We start from the raw sequence: 16,896 nt of genomic DNA, 5'->3' as shown, positions 1-16,896 counted from the left end.
GAATTGTTGTTTAGGAGGTCACGTCTCTGTGTAAAAAGGGTAAAAAACAGGCGAGAGCTCGTGCTGGTTGCTGGGCACGTCACACAAAACCAAGAAAGATTTACGCCGGCATCATAAATCACGCTGATATGGGCACTCCTGTAACTCTCTTGATCCAATGGCTCCTCCATTTACTTTTTCTTTTCTCTTGCTGATACCAGAAAAAACTAGATCGTTATCCTAGTAGTGGTCAAAGAAAGAGAAATTAGAACTAAATTACCATCAAAGGTTCAGACTAAAAAACCTACATTAATAGTGATAGGCTCATCTAAACTGTACCGCTTTCTAAGGGAAATTATATACACTGCGAAACTTGCTAATAAGGACTCCCCTAATTAACAAAAATCACCTGACCAAGTCTATCTTTCTGTACCCTCAAGTTCTTCTTGATCCTCCAATGAAATGTCCTCTTTGTTACTCATTTCAGGGGTGGCAACTTCACGACCACCACCAGTCTGCTGAAATAACTGTCCCAATGTAGAATCATCATCATCAGAATCCTCTTCACTCTCCTTGTCTAGAACCGACACTGTGTCATTGTCCATCCAAGATGGGCAAAGGTACTGGACCCCAAGCAAGTCTAGAGCTTTGAAGTGAGTCGAGGAATTCGTGGCATGGGTCGATGCTTCGATAACTTCATGCTTCATGCATGAGCATTCGGGGACTGGATGGGAAAGAAAGGAAAGTGGTTTGGAGTTCTTCAGTGCTTGGTCGAGTCCATCAAGCAGACTCTGGCTGAGGATCTTGCGGATGGATGTGACCCATGTTCTGTTTGCTTCGTACAGGTGCTCCCGAATTTCTTCTAGGATACCAGCCACCACCTGTCTGTGTTCAGAGAAGCCAAAGTAGCATATGCACATTGAGTGAAACAGATGAAATACAAAGGATTATAAACGAATTATTCATAGAAAAACTGGAAGTTAGACATCTAGACAGCTGTTTGCTATGTTTTACTCCAGTATGTCTGACTTCATAATGTTGACAGCTTCTCGATGAATCTCTCTCTCATTTAGCAAACAGTTTCCCTCTGATCTCATAAATACTGGGGTTTCAGTCAAACTGGAGAATAGTTTTTTATTTTTTATTAAAAAAATACTGGTAATATTTCACCAGGAAGAAACAGTTTGAACTACCTTAATACCACATAGTTTCTGGCTTTCTTAGTATTATCAATTTCAAACCTCAAATGATCTGGCTATAAGGGGTCATTCCGTTCTATTCTAGAGTCTGAAATCAGCTAAAAGTTTTGCCTTTTTTCAAAATTTTACCTACAATATCTTATAGAGGAAGCACATTCCTCCTGTTTTCCCCAAAAACTTGCACCACTTAAGTAACAGCCTGCCCCACCATTCCTCTGATTATTCACAATTTCAACATCCTTCAAATTTATCAATATGAAAGATCAGGAAGAAATGAAAAATTACCTATCAGGCCTGAATGTTTTTGAAGCAGCAGACTGGTAGAGCCTGTGGCCCATCACCATGGTCGCCAAATTTGGATGCCCTTTACCATCTCGATCAAATCCAGGGATGAAGACATCAGCTTCGACAGAAATTATGTAATCTATTGCTTCCCAGAGCAGTTTATGAGCATTGGTTCTCAACTCCATTATTGTTGGCTCTGGTTCTTTATCAACTTCAGCTACCCATCCCCACCAACCTTCTAAATTGTATGGATACTTCAGCCTGGCAGGAGGTGGTGGAAGTGGCCTGGGACGGGGACCTGATGTTTTCCATGTATCAACCTTCATTTCTTTTGTGAACTCAAGCTTGACGCGAGGAGGGGGTTCAGCCCAGCATCTCTCTCGACCATAAATACTCGTGAGCTCGCTATTTGTGCATAGAGAGGTCCTATCAACAACATTCTCAAACAGAGCATGTAGAGGGAGTAACACTCTTTGGCCACCAAATACTTCCCCTCCTGAAACATATATGATGGAGTCTGATGGGTAGCCATATGCACGAAGAAGAATACCAACCTGCCAATTAAGTTTCAAGTGACCAATTAGAGCGTCCAATTGTTAACATAACCAACCATGAAAGATCAATGAAAATTGTTATTTTACCTCTTCTGGTAACAGAGGGCATGAACCATTGAGATGCTGCTTCACAGAGTCAACACGTAAATTCCCCCTAGCAATTTCATGTTTGATCATCCATAATCTTCTGTGTTGTATGAGTTCAGCGTGAACATCCTTCAGTGGAGTTAGGAGCCAAGGTGCATAAGTAGAAAAATAGAACAATTTTAAAGTTCCACAAGGTCCTTTAAAAACCAATTACATGATCCGGAATTTCTTACTTAGGGAAAACTGAATGCTGTTGATTGTCAAGAGGATTCCAACCCATCCAATTGTTACACCAGCTCGTTTGGGCCAAGCATCTCAAATGGAACAAGAGCATTCTTGATGGTCTCTAGTCTCATTTAGAAATCATTTTAGTTTGAAGAGGATTCATCCGGTTAACTCGATAATTGAGTTAGACAAGCCAATTACTTCCAAGCAGCAGTTTGTTGGTTCATATAAGTGTGTTCAACCCAAAAAAAATGACCGAGTAGCAACAATTCCTTTGATTAGGCTTCAAAGGATGTTCAGCAGTATCAATAAATTGATTTAACCAAGTTAATTCACCGCTCACTAGCAGCAGTTTCCTAATCTGCTGATGTTCCTATTTAAAGTTTCCAAGAACTGTTTTCTAATTATAGTTTGCAGTATTGGAGTAGTGAATTCATTTCGTGAGCTACAAGGACTGATTAGTAACACATGACAACACACACTAACCATGTCAGTATGCACTATACTATGTCAGATTCAAATAGGCCATCATCATAGAACCAAAAAATCTAAGTCTTTTATAATTCCTGAACTACATGAGGGACTCAAAATATGGTTTATTTTCAAGATACTTGATATAAATTGCTGCTTCAGCAAAGCAAGTTTATGTCACACTTTGCAGTTTGAAGGTTTGAAATGTGAACCTGGAAGAGTTCGGCACACCCATGATAAGCAAGAGCATCCTTAGTCATCCCAGGATCATATGCTAGGAAAGGTCGTCCAGAAGCACGTAGCCTGAAAAGATTTCAAAATATATATATATATTAAAAAAAGAAAGGAAGAAACGCAAGTAAGCCATATAATGGGTCAGAAAGAAGTTTCCTGTCACCTATTTAGTATTTTGGTGGCAAGTTCTTGAACCTCTTGCCGAAACTGAAGTGCATGGAATGCAACTCGACATCTCAATCTCTGGTATTCTTCAAGATGGGGTGGAAGAACAGCCTTTCTCCACAAGAAAGGGTAAAAGGAAGATCAGCTAATTTGACTAAAAAGAGATGTCATTAGAAAGGCAGCACTCATTAGCACCTACCTGCAAGCATCCACCATCTGAAATAAGTAATTCAACAACTGAATGCCTTTTCAAAACAGGCAGAACCATTTGAAGATAAAAATCAGTTGAGGTAGAACGAAGAACTCTAAACACAGGTATCTCCTTTTTCCTTCTCGCGGCATTTAAATTCCTGGGAAGACTTCTTTCAATAACAACATCTTTTGCTAGTGCAGCTGTGAACTGATCCTCATTAAAAAGGTATGCAAAGCTTTTGAAATCAGAGCTACACAAAACAAATCAAGAAATATATTCTCAGAAGAAAAAGAACACAACAAAGAAAAAAGAAAAAGGAGTCCATAACTTTAATATGCTAAATGCAAAAAAAACTAAGTTTTTTTGTGTTTTTTCCAGGATAAAGTGAATCCAAAATAAAGCAGACCTGATTCCTTTACTGCTTGTGGTTGACTGAAGCTCGGGAACAATTAAAGTGCCATTGAGAAGACGTGAAACCACAACTGCATCGCATATCTGAAAAATTGGAGATGTAAAGGCACCCTCCAATGCACAAGATAGACTCAAGATAACATGTGTACTCAAACCACTTCCTTGATTTGAACATCAGTATGATGTTACATATTGGTGTCACCACCATAAATGAACCATTAGGAGAACTTCAAGTCCGATCGGAAGTTTAGAAAAATACTTATGCAACCTAGGGCAGTCAACTGGTGAAATATTTTTGGTCCAGGTCTCTTAAAAGGGTGGCCCCATTCAAATGGCACAAAAGCAGGCTATCAAATTATTAAACAGAGCCTCCAATTTCCTATGGCCAAAGTATTCAAGGCCTCTGCATCAATCCAAATTATATTAAGTAACAGAGAAAGCAAAGTTGGGACCGTACCGAGTTGCGGATATCATGAAAGCCTCCTTGTATTCTCACAAAGATAAAGCCATTGGCTTTCAACGCGGGAGCTGTTATTATATGTTCAAGATAAGAGACATACATCTGTTTAAAATCTTAATAAGAGCATGTAGATTATAAATGGATTGAGAAAATCAACTGTAGGAATAAATAACCACATATCAAGTGATGATACAACCATAAAATCTTAAAACCCACATGACATTGCACATGACTTTCAAATGTTTCAAGCAGCTTCAGTTGATAAGTTCATTTCAAGCAGAATCTGTCGATAAGTTCATTAAACATATCATAGGCTAATCAAATACTAGGGTTAGTGAAATTTCTCATGCTTATGTAATGAGATCTCAAACCAGATTCACTTTTATCAGACTAGATCTTACAGGTCTACGATCTCAAACCATATTCACTTTTATCAGACTAGATCTTACAGCTCGTGTAGACCTTTGAAGTTCATGTACATGTTTCATTAATTAGAGTAGTTCAATATTTTTCATTGCGCATTAGAGTAAACACTTGTCTTATGTCCCTCCAATTTTTCCCTTTATTCATAACATTCTTACTATGATCAATAAATTGGTTCAGCTTATTTCAGTTGCAAAAACTCAAAAAATCCTACTTAGAGTCACTAGGGTTCAAGCATGTTAGACATATTCTACTTCTTTATACAAGGATACTGAGATACTTTTCTAGTCACAATCACATTCCTAGTGTTTCTGCACCTATCCTATCTGGACTTCTGTTAATTCTGATGAAAAGATACAGGGGATTGATGATATGAAAGTAATTTCACCGAGATATGTTAAATGACTTCCAGGTCCAAGTCAAAGAAAAGTAGAGCATCATAATAAATTTGTGGTTTCAAGGTTCTCTGCATGGTAACTTTAAAAGTGAACTAAACAGTTAGTTTCCAAACAACCTCTTCATTTCTTTAAAATAGAACAATTTTTGCCAAAAATAAGTTTTGATGAACAACGAAGGATTGAACATTTGACTTTCGTAAACTGTAAAATGTACTGAAGGGAGAAAACGATCCACCTTCCTCCAGTAAGTCAAGGAAATGAACAACGAGTCAGTAAGACATGCAAAAATGCTAAAGCACCGAGACAAAAAAAAAAAAAAAAAATTCAAACATATTCTCGGGATCTAACATTCATAGTTTCGTCTCGGATTAGCATGTGGATGTAGATACTGAAGAGGCCTCACAGGGCCCCATAACCTTCTACTGCTTGCAGCCTGTATCAACCAAAAGAGAAGCAGATTAACAGTCGTCTTGTCTACGTTTGAAAAACTAGAGAGCAAGATCCAGCGAATTTCGTATTGATTTCAGTCCGAACAAAGTAAATGAATCAAGAACCAAAAGTTATAAGAGTAAACCCCAGAAGGAAAAAAATGCATAAAAATCGTAAGCAATCGAAGATACAGTAATAAGTAAACTAACGATGGCCTATTTACGTGCTTTCTCTCTCCCGCACTATTCTACCAAACGCTATTCCATAAATGTCGGCAAAAATGTTAAAATTTTGAAATTCCAAGAAGAAACGTTCAACACCCAGTACACAAAATCACATTATCTAAACAACGAGAAAAGAAAGAGAAAACTTTTTAAACGGTTTATGCACTTACAGTTTTCAGATACCCTGCATTTTCATAGATGGGCCTCCAACTGAAGATAGTGATCGAAGTCTGGTACTCAGAAACGCTCTTCCCCGTATATACCGCAAGAACAAAATGAGAAAACAAAGAGACAGCGGAAAGAACAACTCCGAAAAGAGCCACCCATTTCAACTTAGACTTGACGAATTTCTTCATCATTCATGGCAAAACATAAGGAAACCAGAATAGGGAAAATTTCCCAGAAAGGGAGAGTTAAAGTGAGCTCTCCGGAATAACCCAGATTTCACCCGCGATCAGATCCCTCGTTGAAGTGACAAAAGGAGGAAAAGTCAAGGGAAAGGCAGCGGGTCAGTGGCGACTGGCCAGTGAGCTGTGACTCCTGAGTGATTCTCTACTTCAGACATCTGCACGTGATTTGCGTTTCTCTTTCAGGCCGGAAAAGCAAGCCGGCTTCCATATATATGTATCATGTAAGTTTTCTGGGGGCAAAAATGTTTGAGAATAGACGAACAATAATGGTTTGCAGAGGATGGAACTTGGAGCTTTTAATGCACCATTAATGGTCGCTGTAAATGTTATTTAACTCTTTTCAATGGTCCTACGAACTGTTTTCTTACAAAAATGGAAAATGAGCAGGCCGAGACGCGTTTTCCCCAGCAGTAGAACACTAGGCCTGCCGTCGTCGTTTTCGTGGTTGACTTCTTTGAATTAGGAATGGGTTGGTCCGATTCAAATAATGCCATTAGTGAACTGAAGCATCATCCCAAACGCAAATCGAAGGCCCAGAAAGTACCACCTGCGTTGCTCCAACTATTTTTGTAAATCTTCTTCACTCCCAGCAACTTCCCCATCCTTGTTGGAGGATGGGGCACTAATGGAGCTTGAGCTTACATTCCTAGGATGATCAACTTATTTATTGTCCAATCTGTTATTTTAAGAACAAATTCAAAACAAAAACTAATTGTGACTAATTAACATATAATTATTCAACTAATCCAAAACAGTAATTTACCTTTTTATTTACTTATTCAACTAATCTCTTGTGTTGACATGGCATTTGTTGCCATACCATAAGTAAAATTTTTACATGTGACATAGAAAATGCATTTAGCACCACCCTTAATATTTCATACTCTTATAATCTTTAATAGGCTTTTAATTTATCGATTACGCGCTTACTTAATTTATAATGTTGTTTATAATTATGTACGATCATGAAATGTTTATCATGCTCTATTGAACTAGCAGGTTCACCTATGATTGGTCCGGGTAGATTTTGAATATTTAAAGAGTAAGATTAGATTAAGAATTAGACTTCCCCCTTTTATTTTACCGACATCCTTTCAACTCCCCCAAATCCAAGCCGACTCGGGTTTTTGATAACCTGAGTCGAGGTACGATTTCTGTCAGAGAACCCTGATGCTTTGACACGAAATAACACTTCTTTGAGTTTGAAACCAATGTCACACGTAACTCTATCATCATTGTTCTTGGTTTTTCTTTAACAAAAGTATTGCACACATAAGGTCCACAGTTTTTCTTATGATTAGATTCGTCTAAATTTAATAAAAGATATAGGCAAGCTTAGGTGTCAATGATGTAATTATCTTATGATCGTTGTCCTTTATTCACTCCTAGGGTGAAGGGTATACTTGTGATATTTGTTCTTTAGACATATATAAATAAAGCTTAAGGGGGAGGGTTAGGATTCAATTTTTCCTCCTCTTTTCCTCCCAATGTGTTCTCTCATCCTCCTCTCTCTCCTAGACATCCTTTTTTATCTTATCCTCTCTCCCTTTTCTTTTTCTTTTTCTTTTTCTTTCTTTTCTACTTCATCAACAGCATAACATTTGGAATCTTGAAAGCCAACATGGTATTAGAGCAGTGACTTTTAGGATTCCATTAGAAGTTAGCGTTGTTATTGGTTGTTGGGTCTTTTCTCTTCTCAATCTGGTTGATTGAGATGTTGTACTGAGAAATCTGAAGACATTGTTATTTTGCTTCCCTTTGAAGTTTTCTGCACTTATTTTGTCTTATGCTTTAATGTTCTTATTTGTTCTTGTTTATTGTTGTTATGTGTAAACAAAAACTCATAAATTTAAGCGAAGGAATGTAAGAGAACAATGATGTTGCTCGATAGATGATCATGTTTTTGTTGCATACATCTTGAAGGATCCCCTATCCTTTCATGAATCCAGGAAAAAAAAAACAATGTTCTTCGTTAGTATAAAGACTCTCAAAGAAACTTTTTTTATGAAGAAACTTGAGTCCAGTAACCCACTGCGCGTTGATTCAAAAACCTTCTCGTGCATGTAACTTCTATTCAGTGCACAACTTGTTTTCTTATTAACATTTTAATGTCATACTCTCATCTCTTTCCTCGTGGTAAATTATTTTCTATTCCTTTGAGAGTTTTTGGGTGTACCTGTTTTATTCATGTTATATTCCCTCATACTACTAAATTGGATCCCAAAGCGATTAAATGTATATTTTTGGGCTACTCTAGTACTCATAAAAGATATGTGTGTTATAATCCTTCTCTCGAGAAGATGTTTGTTTCTACTGATGTCACATTATTTGAAGAGTATCCCTTTTATTCATCCACCAGTATCTCACCTGGTTTCTTTGTGGCCAATGAGTTTCCTAAGCCTATTGTGACGATTTATGACTTAGTTGTTCATGGGTGGGAGGACGTACCTGCTCCGCCCCCTAAAGCATTGGTTGACACCACACGTGTGGAATCTCCAGACCCGGTAATCCATATCTTGTTGTTTGTTTCTTGCCTTTATTTCTTCTTTTTTTATTCCTCAGTCTTATAAGAAGCCCTATAACATCCGGGATGGAAAACAATCATGGATGAAAATATGGCAGCCTTCTATGAGAATCGGATGTGGCGATTTGTTCCCCTACCATCTGGGAAAAAACCTATGGGCTGTAAATGAGTATTCACTTTCAAACATAACCCATATGGCTCAGTGACCCGACATAAAGTCTCTCATGGTTAAATGATATACTTAGGGTTATGGGATTAATTATGAGGAAATTTTTTCAAGCATTGCCAAACTTAACTTTGTACGTCTTTTATTATTTCTTGTTGTTAACTCTGAATGACTTGTTTTTCAGTTAGATGTAAAAAATGTCTTCCTTCGATGGTGATATTAAGGAGAAAAATTATATGCAACAACCACTTAGGATATGTAGTTGAGGGTGAGTTGGTATACCGATTACAAAAATTGTTATATGGTTTTAAGCAATCTTTGTTGGCCTAGTTTAACCAATTTAGTCAATCAATGTTTCGATTCGGATTCACAAGGTGCTATGTGGACCATTTCGTATTTGTCAAGCCTATTGAAAAGGCTGAATACATGGATGATATTATCTGGATAGGTAGTGACATTGATAGCATCCAATAAGTCGAACACAAGATATGCAATGAATTCAAGACAAATGGACTTTGGACTCCTTAAGTATTTTCCCGGTATTAAGGTTTTTCAGTCCATACATGGCATCATCTTATCACAAAGGAAATATACGCTTGACTTGCTTAAAGAAGTAGAAATACTGAGATGTTGTCCTATTGACAACCCTATGAAGACAAATACAAAATAATGAGTTGGTTCTTGAAAATAAGTAAACGTGGACAAGTACGAGAGGCTAGTTGAGAAACTGATTTATCTAACTGTGACCAAATTGGATATTTCTTTTGTGATTAGTGTGTCAGTCAGTATTTGCATAAACACTGAATATCTCATTGGTAGGCATCGAAGAGCAGGACAAGTACTTGAAAATTATAAGATCCCGTGCAGAAGCAAAATATAGAGTCATAACACCTGCAGTAAGCGAACTCCTATAAATTAAATCCCTTCTAGTAGAGTCGAGATTCAATAAAGAAGGTTCCATTGAACTCCGCTCTACAATCCACATCGACTCAAATCGGATTTTTCATGAGAAAACTAAACATATCACGAAGGATTGTCACTTCACGAGAGAAAAACAATAAACAATTATTATAAGTCTTAAACATGTGTCAACTCACAGACAACTCACATATATTCTCAAAGTCAATTAACTCCAAAGTTCTCTCCACTGTATGCACCAAACTGGAGATATATGATATCTTCTCACTACTAGTTTAAGGGGGAGTGTTAGAAGATTTAGGTAAGCATGGGTGTCAATGATGTAATTATTTTATAATATTTATAATATTTATTATTCCGACATCTATAAATAAAACTTAATTAGTTCATAACTCTTCTCTTTATACGTTGTCTACTACTCTCCTTCTTATTCTTTTTCATTTTCTTTATTTTCTCTGTCATCGAGATCCTAAGAAATCCTGAAAGCTGTCAAGTTTCAACACTCGCCACGGCCCAGATAGTAACTCTTTCTTACGCATCACCGGACGGCAGGGCGACCAGACCAGACGTCAAGCGTCATCCAGAGTCCTTCTCACAGCCCAAACTGGTGGCGCTCACACAGTTTCCGCCCCTGGTTAGAAGTATTTGGCGGCCCATTTGTCGCTGGTCCACCACCTGGTCCTTCCTTTTGCAGCGACCTGTTAGCCTCCGGAGTCTGGGCCCTATACCAGTTCCCCGGTGCAGATCTTCGGACAGCAAACCGCGAAGCTAGCTGAATATAAAAGCAAAGAAAATAGAAACTTGACGACAAGTTTTCGGATAAGATAGGCAAGTGGGATAGAATATTGACACGTGTTCAAAATGACGTTACTCTTGACTGGTTTGACTGTCCGTAACGCAGTTTGCTGCTGTCGCTGACTCAGCATCCTCCTACCAAGACATATCCATCCAACGTGGTGACCTGCACGTGCTCTTCCTATTCTTTCATGAATAAAACACCCCCTTGCTTGGGTGAGAGCCTTCCCTTCCCGTCAAGGGCGTTCCCGTCCGGTAAAAGGTATTACCGTGACTATGTCAACTCAGTGAGTAATAAGGTTTTGACTAATTAATGACCAGAACTGAAGTATCAACAGTGTGAGGGCCCACAAATCCACATTGCCATGTGGTCACGGCATCATTGTTCTGGGCATCGTCCTGGCTACAAAAGTCTGATCGCTTGAAGTCCAAGACTTGAACCCTTTTTTTTTTTTTTTAAGTCGATTAATCAAACTTTAAATTTTATATGAAATCTTCACACAAAAGCGGACGCCACGTGGTGACGTTTAATGTCTAATTCGGCCATAAAATTTCCACCTAATTACATCTGAGGGAAGATAATCGCTTTCTTTCCGTAGTCAATCTCTATGAAGGGATTTTAAATCGCTGTCGCTGCGTCCTTTTTCCCTTGTCTGATTCAAACCGGACCGTCCGTTTTCTGACCCGCTCATTGACATAGGTCCGTTAAATCTGATTAGTTAAAACGGCGTATTAAAGACCTGCCGGGATCAGTTTGACCGGTGAATCGATTAATGTCTCCGGACCCCTCAGATGAATGCGGCCGGATCACACTTTTTTCCCGCTTGAAGAAGGAAGGGTCTAGAGTCTCCCGACTTTTGTCCTCGCCGTGGGTCCCGGGTGGCGATGATGAGTACGTTGTCGAGAGATAATTAATTAGCGTTTCATACCTACCCACTGGATTAATTAACTGAAAATCGTATTTTTTTAACTAGAGAAATATTTCCCTTTCCCTGACATCTGATTCGGACCCTCCATCCATGTGCTACTCCGTAAGACATGTCTCCAGATTTCGGGATTTATTTTGTCTAAATTTTGTACGCCGAAAGCCGACTGCTCTGACTCGGTGACTCCTTCCAACCCCCCGCACCGATCCTCACGCCGAGTCGCCGACCATTTAATAGCTCTACCCCGAATCTCGATGCCCGATCCGCCCACTGGAAAATGATGGTAGGGACGCCACTATCCCATCGCCATTTGGCTGATTCCAGAACCGTGTCTGCCGTGTTATGAGATTTCCTTTTCGAAGCACTTTTCTGTTTGACACTCGGGTAAGTATTTTTTTATATACCCTGTTGTCTGAAGCCAAATTAAAGATTAGAAAAAAAGCCATTTTTATCGGTTTCGGGTATTTTAAAAAGATATCTCGTGGGCCCCGGTTTGGGTTGTCGATGCTTGAAGATATTTTTTTTTTAATAAAATATGAAGAGTATGGGGTGCAACTAAAGAATCTAAGGACTAAATAATATTATCCTAATCCAGAATCTAAACTAGTCGGATTAACAGAGAGCGGGTTGGTTCCGGTGAGACTGGGACTTTTACGGGGGCCTCTTTCTGACCGGGATTTTCGCCCGATCTGCTTGTTCTTTTAACCCGTCAACAGTCAACACTATTTTCCGACGCCGTGGCGATTTGGTACTTTTTTAAGCAATTTGTTTTTACAAAACGGTAAAAATCGAATGATAACTGAGAATTGACAGTCGAAATGAATTCTTAATTAATTAAAATAAAATGACACTATTGCCCTCCTTTAATTTGCGAATGCCTTGTGAAAGATGTGGTTTCGGCGGGGGCAAGAATGATGATTCCTGACAACAGATCTGGCGAAGTCCCCGGGGGTTTTATGTCTTTATGAATGGTAACCGGTCGCAAGCGGTAAACCTGCTCTACAGAGTGACTCTTCCTCGTCATCGCCAATCACTTGAATCCACGTCATCACGAAGCACGTTCGTCCGTATGGACTCGGTTGGGGTGATTCAGCGGCCGCGATCCCTCGCTAGGGTTGTATCGGGCGACTATAAATAAGGTTTCTAGACCCTTCCATGAAATTGCCCCCGTCGTCTAACCTCGGTTAGTTAACCATTCATGTCTCTGCGAGTTATAGAGAAGATCCAGAGACCAGAATTACGGACGGAGCAACAGAGGGGACCGGAGAAGAAAGGATTTGGCTTGAGGGAGGTGGTTTCAGAACCGCCTTGATTCTGGACCTTTGTACCGATCCGTGCCTGCTGGTTCGAGCCGTGGATCTTTGTTCTTCCGTTCTGTGGGAACGGCCGGCGGCTGCTGTTCCTCTCTACTTACTTTACCTCGTTCGCTTCTCCGGATCTTGGATTCTCTGTAAGTTGATCATACTCGTTTACTTCGCTTTTAGTGGTTAGATCTGAAGTAGAGCCTAGAATCTTCTGCATGAATCGCAATTCTTTTGTCGATGTTTTTACTAATCTGGTGTGGAACTAAACAATTTGTTTGTTATTTTTGGAATCCCGTGATTTTTGGTTAGAAATGGTTGCGCGTCGTCGCTCGATCACTAGGAACTTACTCATTTTCCCTTTCAGAGTTTGGTCCAATTTGTTTATTGCTTTATTTCTCTGCGTTGAGTGCATTTCATCTTGAGTGTGGTGCCCGTGGAGAACATTCCCGTCGTTTTAATGGTGTGGTGAAATTTTGATAGCCTCCTCTCTAAGATACTTATCTTCATCATTTTATTTTGTTTTCAAGAAATTTTCATTATTTTATTTACTGCGATTTCATACAGATTTACCGCCCTAACTTTGATGTCACTTGCTGTGTTAGGGTTTAAATATAACAATTTTTTTTTCTATTTCCGTGAAAAACTTTCACCGATTATTTACAACTAGGGGCTTATATTTGTCGAGGATGATTTAACAATACGCTTTATACAACTGTCATTTTATATTTGAAAAAAAATCTTGGTCTTGAAGGGGGTGCTTTTCTCTTTAAATTTATTTCCATAACTGTTATTTATATTTAGATCCACGAACTGTACTTCTCTTGCTTGTTGCTTGACATCTCTTTGGATCTATGGGTACTTGAAACATACTTGAGGGTTTGTCCATTGCTTATACCCAAAGCTAGATTTTTATGTGTTACCTACTGATGTTTGGAACAATTTATTGATGTGTTGAGACGATCACTGGTTTTTTAGGTTTGGATTTTACGTTCGTTCAGAATTTTCTATGGGTGAATTTGCCTGTATGTTCTTGGCATGTTTGAAGTCATCTTTTTTTAAATTTCTTTTTTTCCACCTGGAAAAGAAAACTGACTACGTGCTCCATAGGCATGATATATCAGTGTATATGTACAGCTAAACGAATTGTTGTTGAACGCATATTTCTTCTTTGCATTTATGGATTGCGTCTAATATCTATGTTGTGATTCTGCCAATCGATTATATCTAATATCTTTTGTTGTTATTTTTCCAATTACTATGTTGTGATTTAATTCGTACATTGAGATAAAGCAGATCCTTGACTTTCCTTTTTTTTCAATTGCCCACTCTCCGTTCTTTAATTTTCCATGATTTTTAAACCGGAGTTACTACATTGCTTGTCAATGATATGTACAGACTTTTTTTTTTTAACTAGAACAGGGTTCTGCCTCAAGTTAAGGTTGTATTTTTTTGTCTAATATTCAAAGTTCTGTTTCCATCACATTAATTATGGTTTACTAATTGTATTACAGGTTTAGATTCTTTTGGTGATCTGTGAGATCTCATGACCTCTTCAATGTGGTAAGGCAGCTCAATCTGTCCTGTCACTCTTTTCTTCAGTACTGTGGCTGATGTGAGATCCTGGAGAGAAGAAAGAACATATAGCTTAGTTGCTGGATGAGTGTTTGGCAGCTAAATCCACTTCCCTTTAAAGCAGTGTCGGCCTGTGAACTTGGCGTGCGCTTGAGAGGGGTGCAGCTCTCTAACGCCACCTTTTCTGGGGCTAGACATTTCACTCCTGTACTCATCCTTCCATGTCTCGAAACTTGGACAGCCCAGTCCAGACCCAAATGGCCGTTGCAGTCTTTAATGGGACCCTTGGCAGCGAATACCATGGGACAAAGAGGATGGAAAGGAAGCCTTCTGGGAGGCGTCGTATCTTTGTCCAAACTGACACTGGGTGTGTGTTGCCAATAGAATTGGATAGGGGTGATAATGCTCACACTGTGAAAAGGAGGTTGCAGCTGGCTTTAAATGTTCCTACTGAGGAGACATCCTTAACTTTTGGGGATCTTGTGTTGAAGAATGATCTGAGTGCAGTGAGAAATGATTCACCATTGCTCCTTACTAGGAATCTTCTTCACCGGAGCTCATCCACCCCTTGCCTCTCACCAACTGGTAAAGACCTTCAGCAGAGAGATCGCACTGGACCCATTGAGATATTAGGTTGCTCAAGTCGTTGCTCCCTTGCAAAACATATTGTGAAGGATGTTGTGAAAGCCATAAAAAATGAGGTTGAGCCAATACCAGTGCACAGTGGGCTTGGTGGTGCTTACTACTTCCGTAACGTCAGAGGAGAGAGCATTGCCATAGTGAAACCTACGGATGAAGAACCTTATGCCCCTAACAACCCAAAAGGTTTTATTGGAAAGGCCCTTGGGCAGCCAGGACTGAAACGGTCGGTGAGAGTTGGTGAGACTGGCTTCAGAGAAGTTGCGGCATATTTGCTGGACTATGACCATTTTGCAAATGTGCCCCCAACTGTTCTTGTCAAGATTACCCACTCGGTCTTCAATGTGAATGATGGGGTCAACAACACTAATAAATCACACGACCAAAACAAAGCTATTAGCAAAATTGCTTCATTTCAGCAATTTATTCCACATGATTTTGATGCTAGTGACCATGGGCCCTCAAACTTTCCAGTCTCAGCTGTGCATAGGATAGGTATACTAGATGTTAGGATTTTCAACACTGACAGACATGCAGGCAATCTTTTGGTCCGAAAACTTGATAGAGTTGGGAGATTCGGGCAAGTGGAGCTGATCCCGATTGATCATGGCCTTTGTCTGCCAGAGAGCTTGGAGGATCCCTACTTTGAGTGGATCCACTGGCCTCAGGCATCCATCCCTTTCTCTGATGATGAGCTTGAATATATAGCAAATCTAGACCCTGTGAAGGACTCTGATATGCTCCGTATGGAGCTGCCTATGATTCGTGAGGCTTGCCTTCGGATTCTGGTGCTGAGCACAATTTTCCTCAAGGAGGCAGCAGCTTCTGGCCTCTGTCTGGCAGAGATAGGGGAGATGATGAGCAGGGAATTTCATGGGTGTGAAGAGGAGCCTAGCGAGCTGGAGGTTGTTTGTATTGAGGCAAAGAGACTGGTGGCAGAGAGAGAGGTTTTGTCCCCCAAGGTTGCTGATGATGCAGGGGAGGATGATGAATTTCAGTTTGACATAGAGTGTGAGGAATCGAATTTTGTTGCGAAGGCAGCTGATGATTTCTTCACCAAACCGTCCTACAATTTTGTGTATAAAGGAGGTAGTGGGCGAAACCCGCTCTCTAAATTGGAGGAGAGTGTGGAAGAAGGAGAGAGTGATGGTGAAGAAGGTAAGGATAAATTTGATGATAAGCAGCCCCTGACTCGAGGCAGGGCAATTCCTGTATCCAGACTCTCCATGTCGCTTAAAGGAATAAGTTTGCTTGAGAAGAACCAAAGATACAAGGTTGCAAATGGGGAAGGGAATGGCAGCCTCGTGGCAGGTCCTGGCAGTAGCCGCCGGAGTGCAAATGAGCAGCTTCCTGCAAGTGCAAGCTTTGTCAAATTGGCTGACATGAACGAAGAAGAATGGGTGCTGTTCCTTGAGCGATTTCAGGAGCTACTGAACGGTGCCTTTGCTGGACGAAAGAGCGGGGCTGGGCATAGGCAGAGGCAGAGGCTCGGGACTTCTTGCCAATTTTGAAAAAGAGGTCTGGTGTGTTTGTCTGTTTGTGTAAAAAAACGGAAGATGATGCTGAAGAATAAGACGCGCGGGGAGCCCTGTTGTAGGATTCGTAGTGCTTTTCTTTCTTTTTCTTTATTCCTCTCGTTTGAGAGGAAAATGAAAATTTTTGTAAATATTCTTAGACAGAGATCACTGGCTGCCAGGGGGTGGGTTTTTTTTTTTTTTTTTGTGTTTTCCTTTGTTATTATCTTACTCGTCGCTGTCTGCCATGGAAATATAGTTGGTAATAATATGCTACAAAAAAATACTATACATCTGTCGCCTTTAATTACGTTCTCATGCCGGTGCTGTAGCTGTTGGCTTTTGAGCTTTGCGAGGTTCTATCGGGGTGCTGGTTAGGAGTGTGGTGTCT

At 39.8% G+C, this 16,896-nt stretch overlaps 2 protein-coding genes across 2 annotated transcripts; one reads left to right on the top strand and one right to left on the bottom strand.

Moving 5' to 3' along the window:
* Positions 1–87: 87 nt before the first annotated feature.
* Positions 88–6,320, bottom strand: LOC137937657 (O-fucosyltransferase 27-like). The gene is made up of 10 exons (XM_068782769.1): positions 5,908–6,320; positions 5,433–5,517; positions 4,261–4,331; positions 3,799–3,887; positions 3,399–3,642; positions 3,198–3,310; positions 3,013–3,103; positions 2,105–2,233; positions 1,464–2,017; positions 88–864 (listed from the first exon to the last, which is right to left on the bottom strand). Exons 1-10 carry the CDS (start codon positions 6,094–6,096, stop codon positions 399–401), a joined length of 2,031 nt encoding a protein of 676 aa, XP_068638870.1. The 5' UTR covers positions 6,097–6,320; the 3' UTR covers positions 88–398.
* Positions 6,321–12,653: 6,333 nt separating this feature from the next.
* Positions 12,654–16,798, top strand: LOC137936361 (phosphatidylinositol 4-kinase gamma 7-like). Its single transcript, XM_068780969.1, has 2 exons — positions 12,654–12,926; positions 14,292–16,798. The coding sequence occupies exon 2, from the start codon at positions 14,574–14,576 to the stop codon at positions 16,500–16,502; it is 1,929 nt and encodes a 642-aa protein (XP_068637070.1). The 5' UTR covers positions 12,654–12,926; positions 14,292–14,573; the 3' UTR covers positions 16,503–16,798.
* The last annotated feature ends 98 nt before the right edge of the window (positions 16,799–16,896 follow it).

The sequence above is a fragment of the Aristolochia californica genome, unplaced genomic scaffold (genome assembly GCF_029961685.1).
Source record: "Aristolochia californica isolate CCGP_79_NKW_82.1479 unplaced genomic scaffold, dmAriCali1.0.hap1 SCAF_7, whole genome shotgun sequence".
NCBI classification, from domain to species: domain Eukaryota; kingdom Viridiplantae; phylum Streptophyta; class Magnoliopsida; order Piperales; family Aristolochiaceae; genus Aristolochia; species Aristolochia californica.
This window is presented reverse-complemented; position numbering and strand designations above follow the sequence as displayed.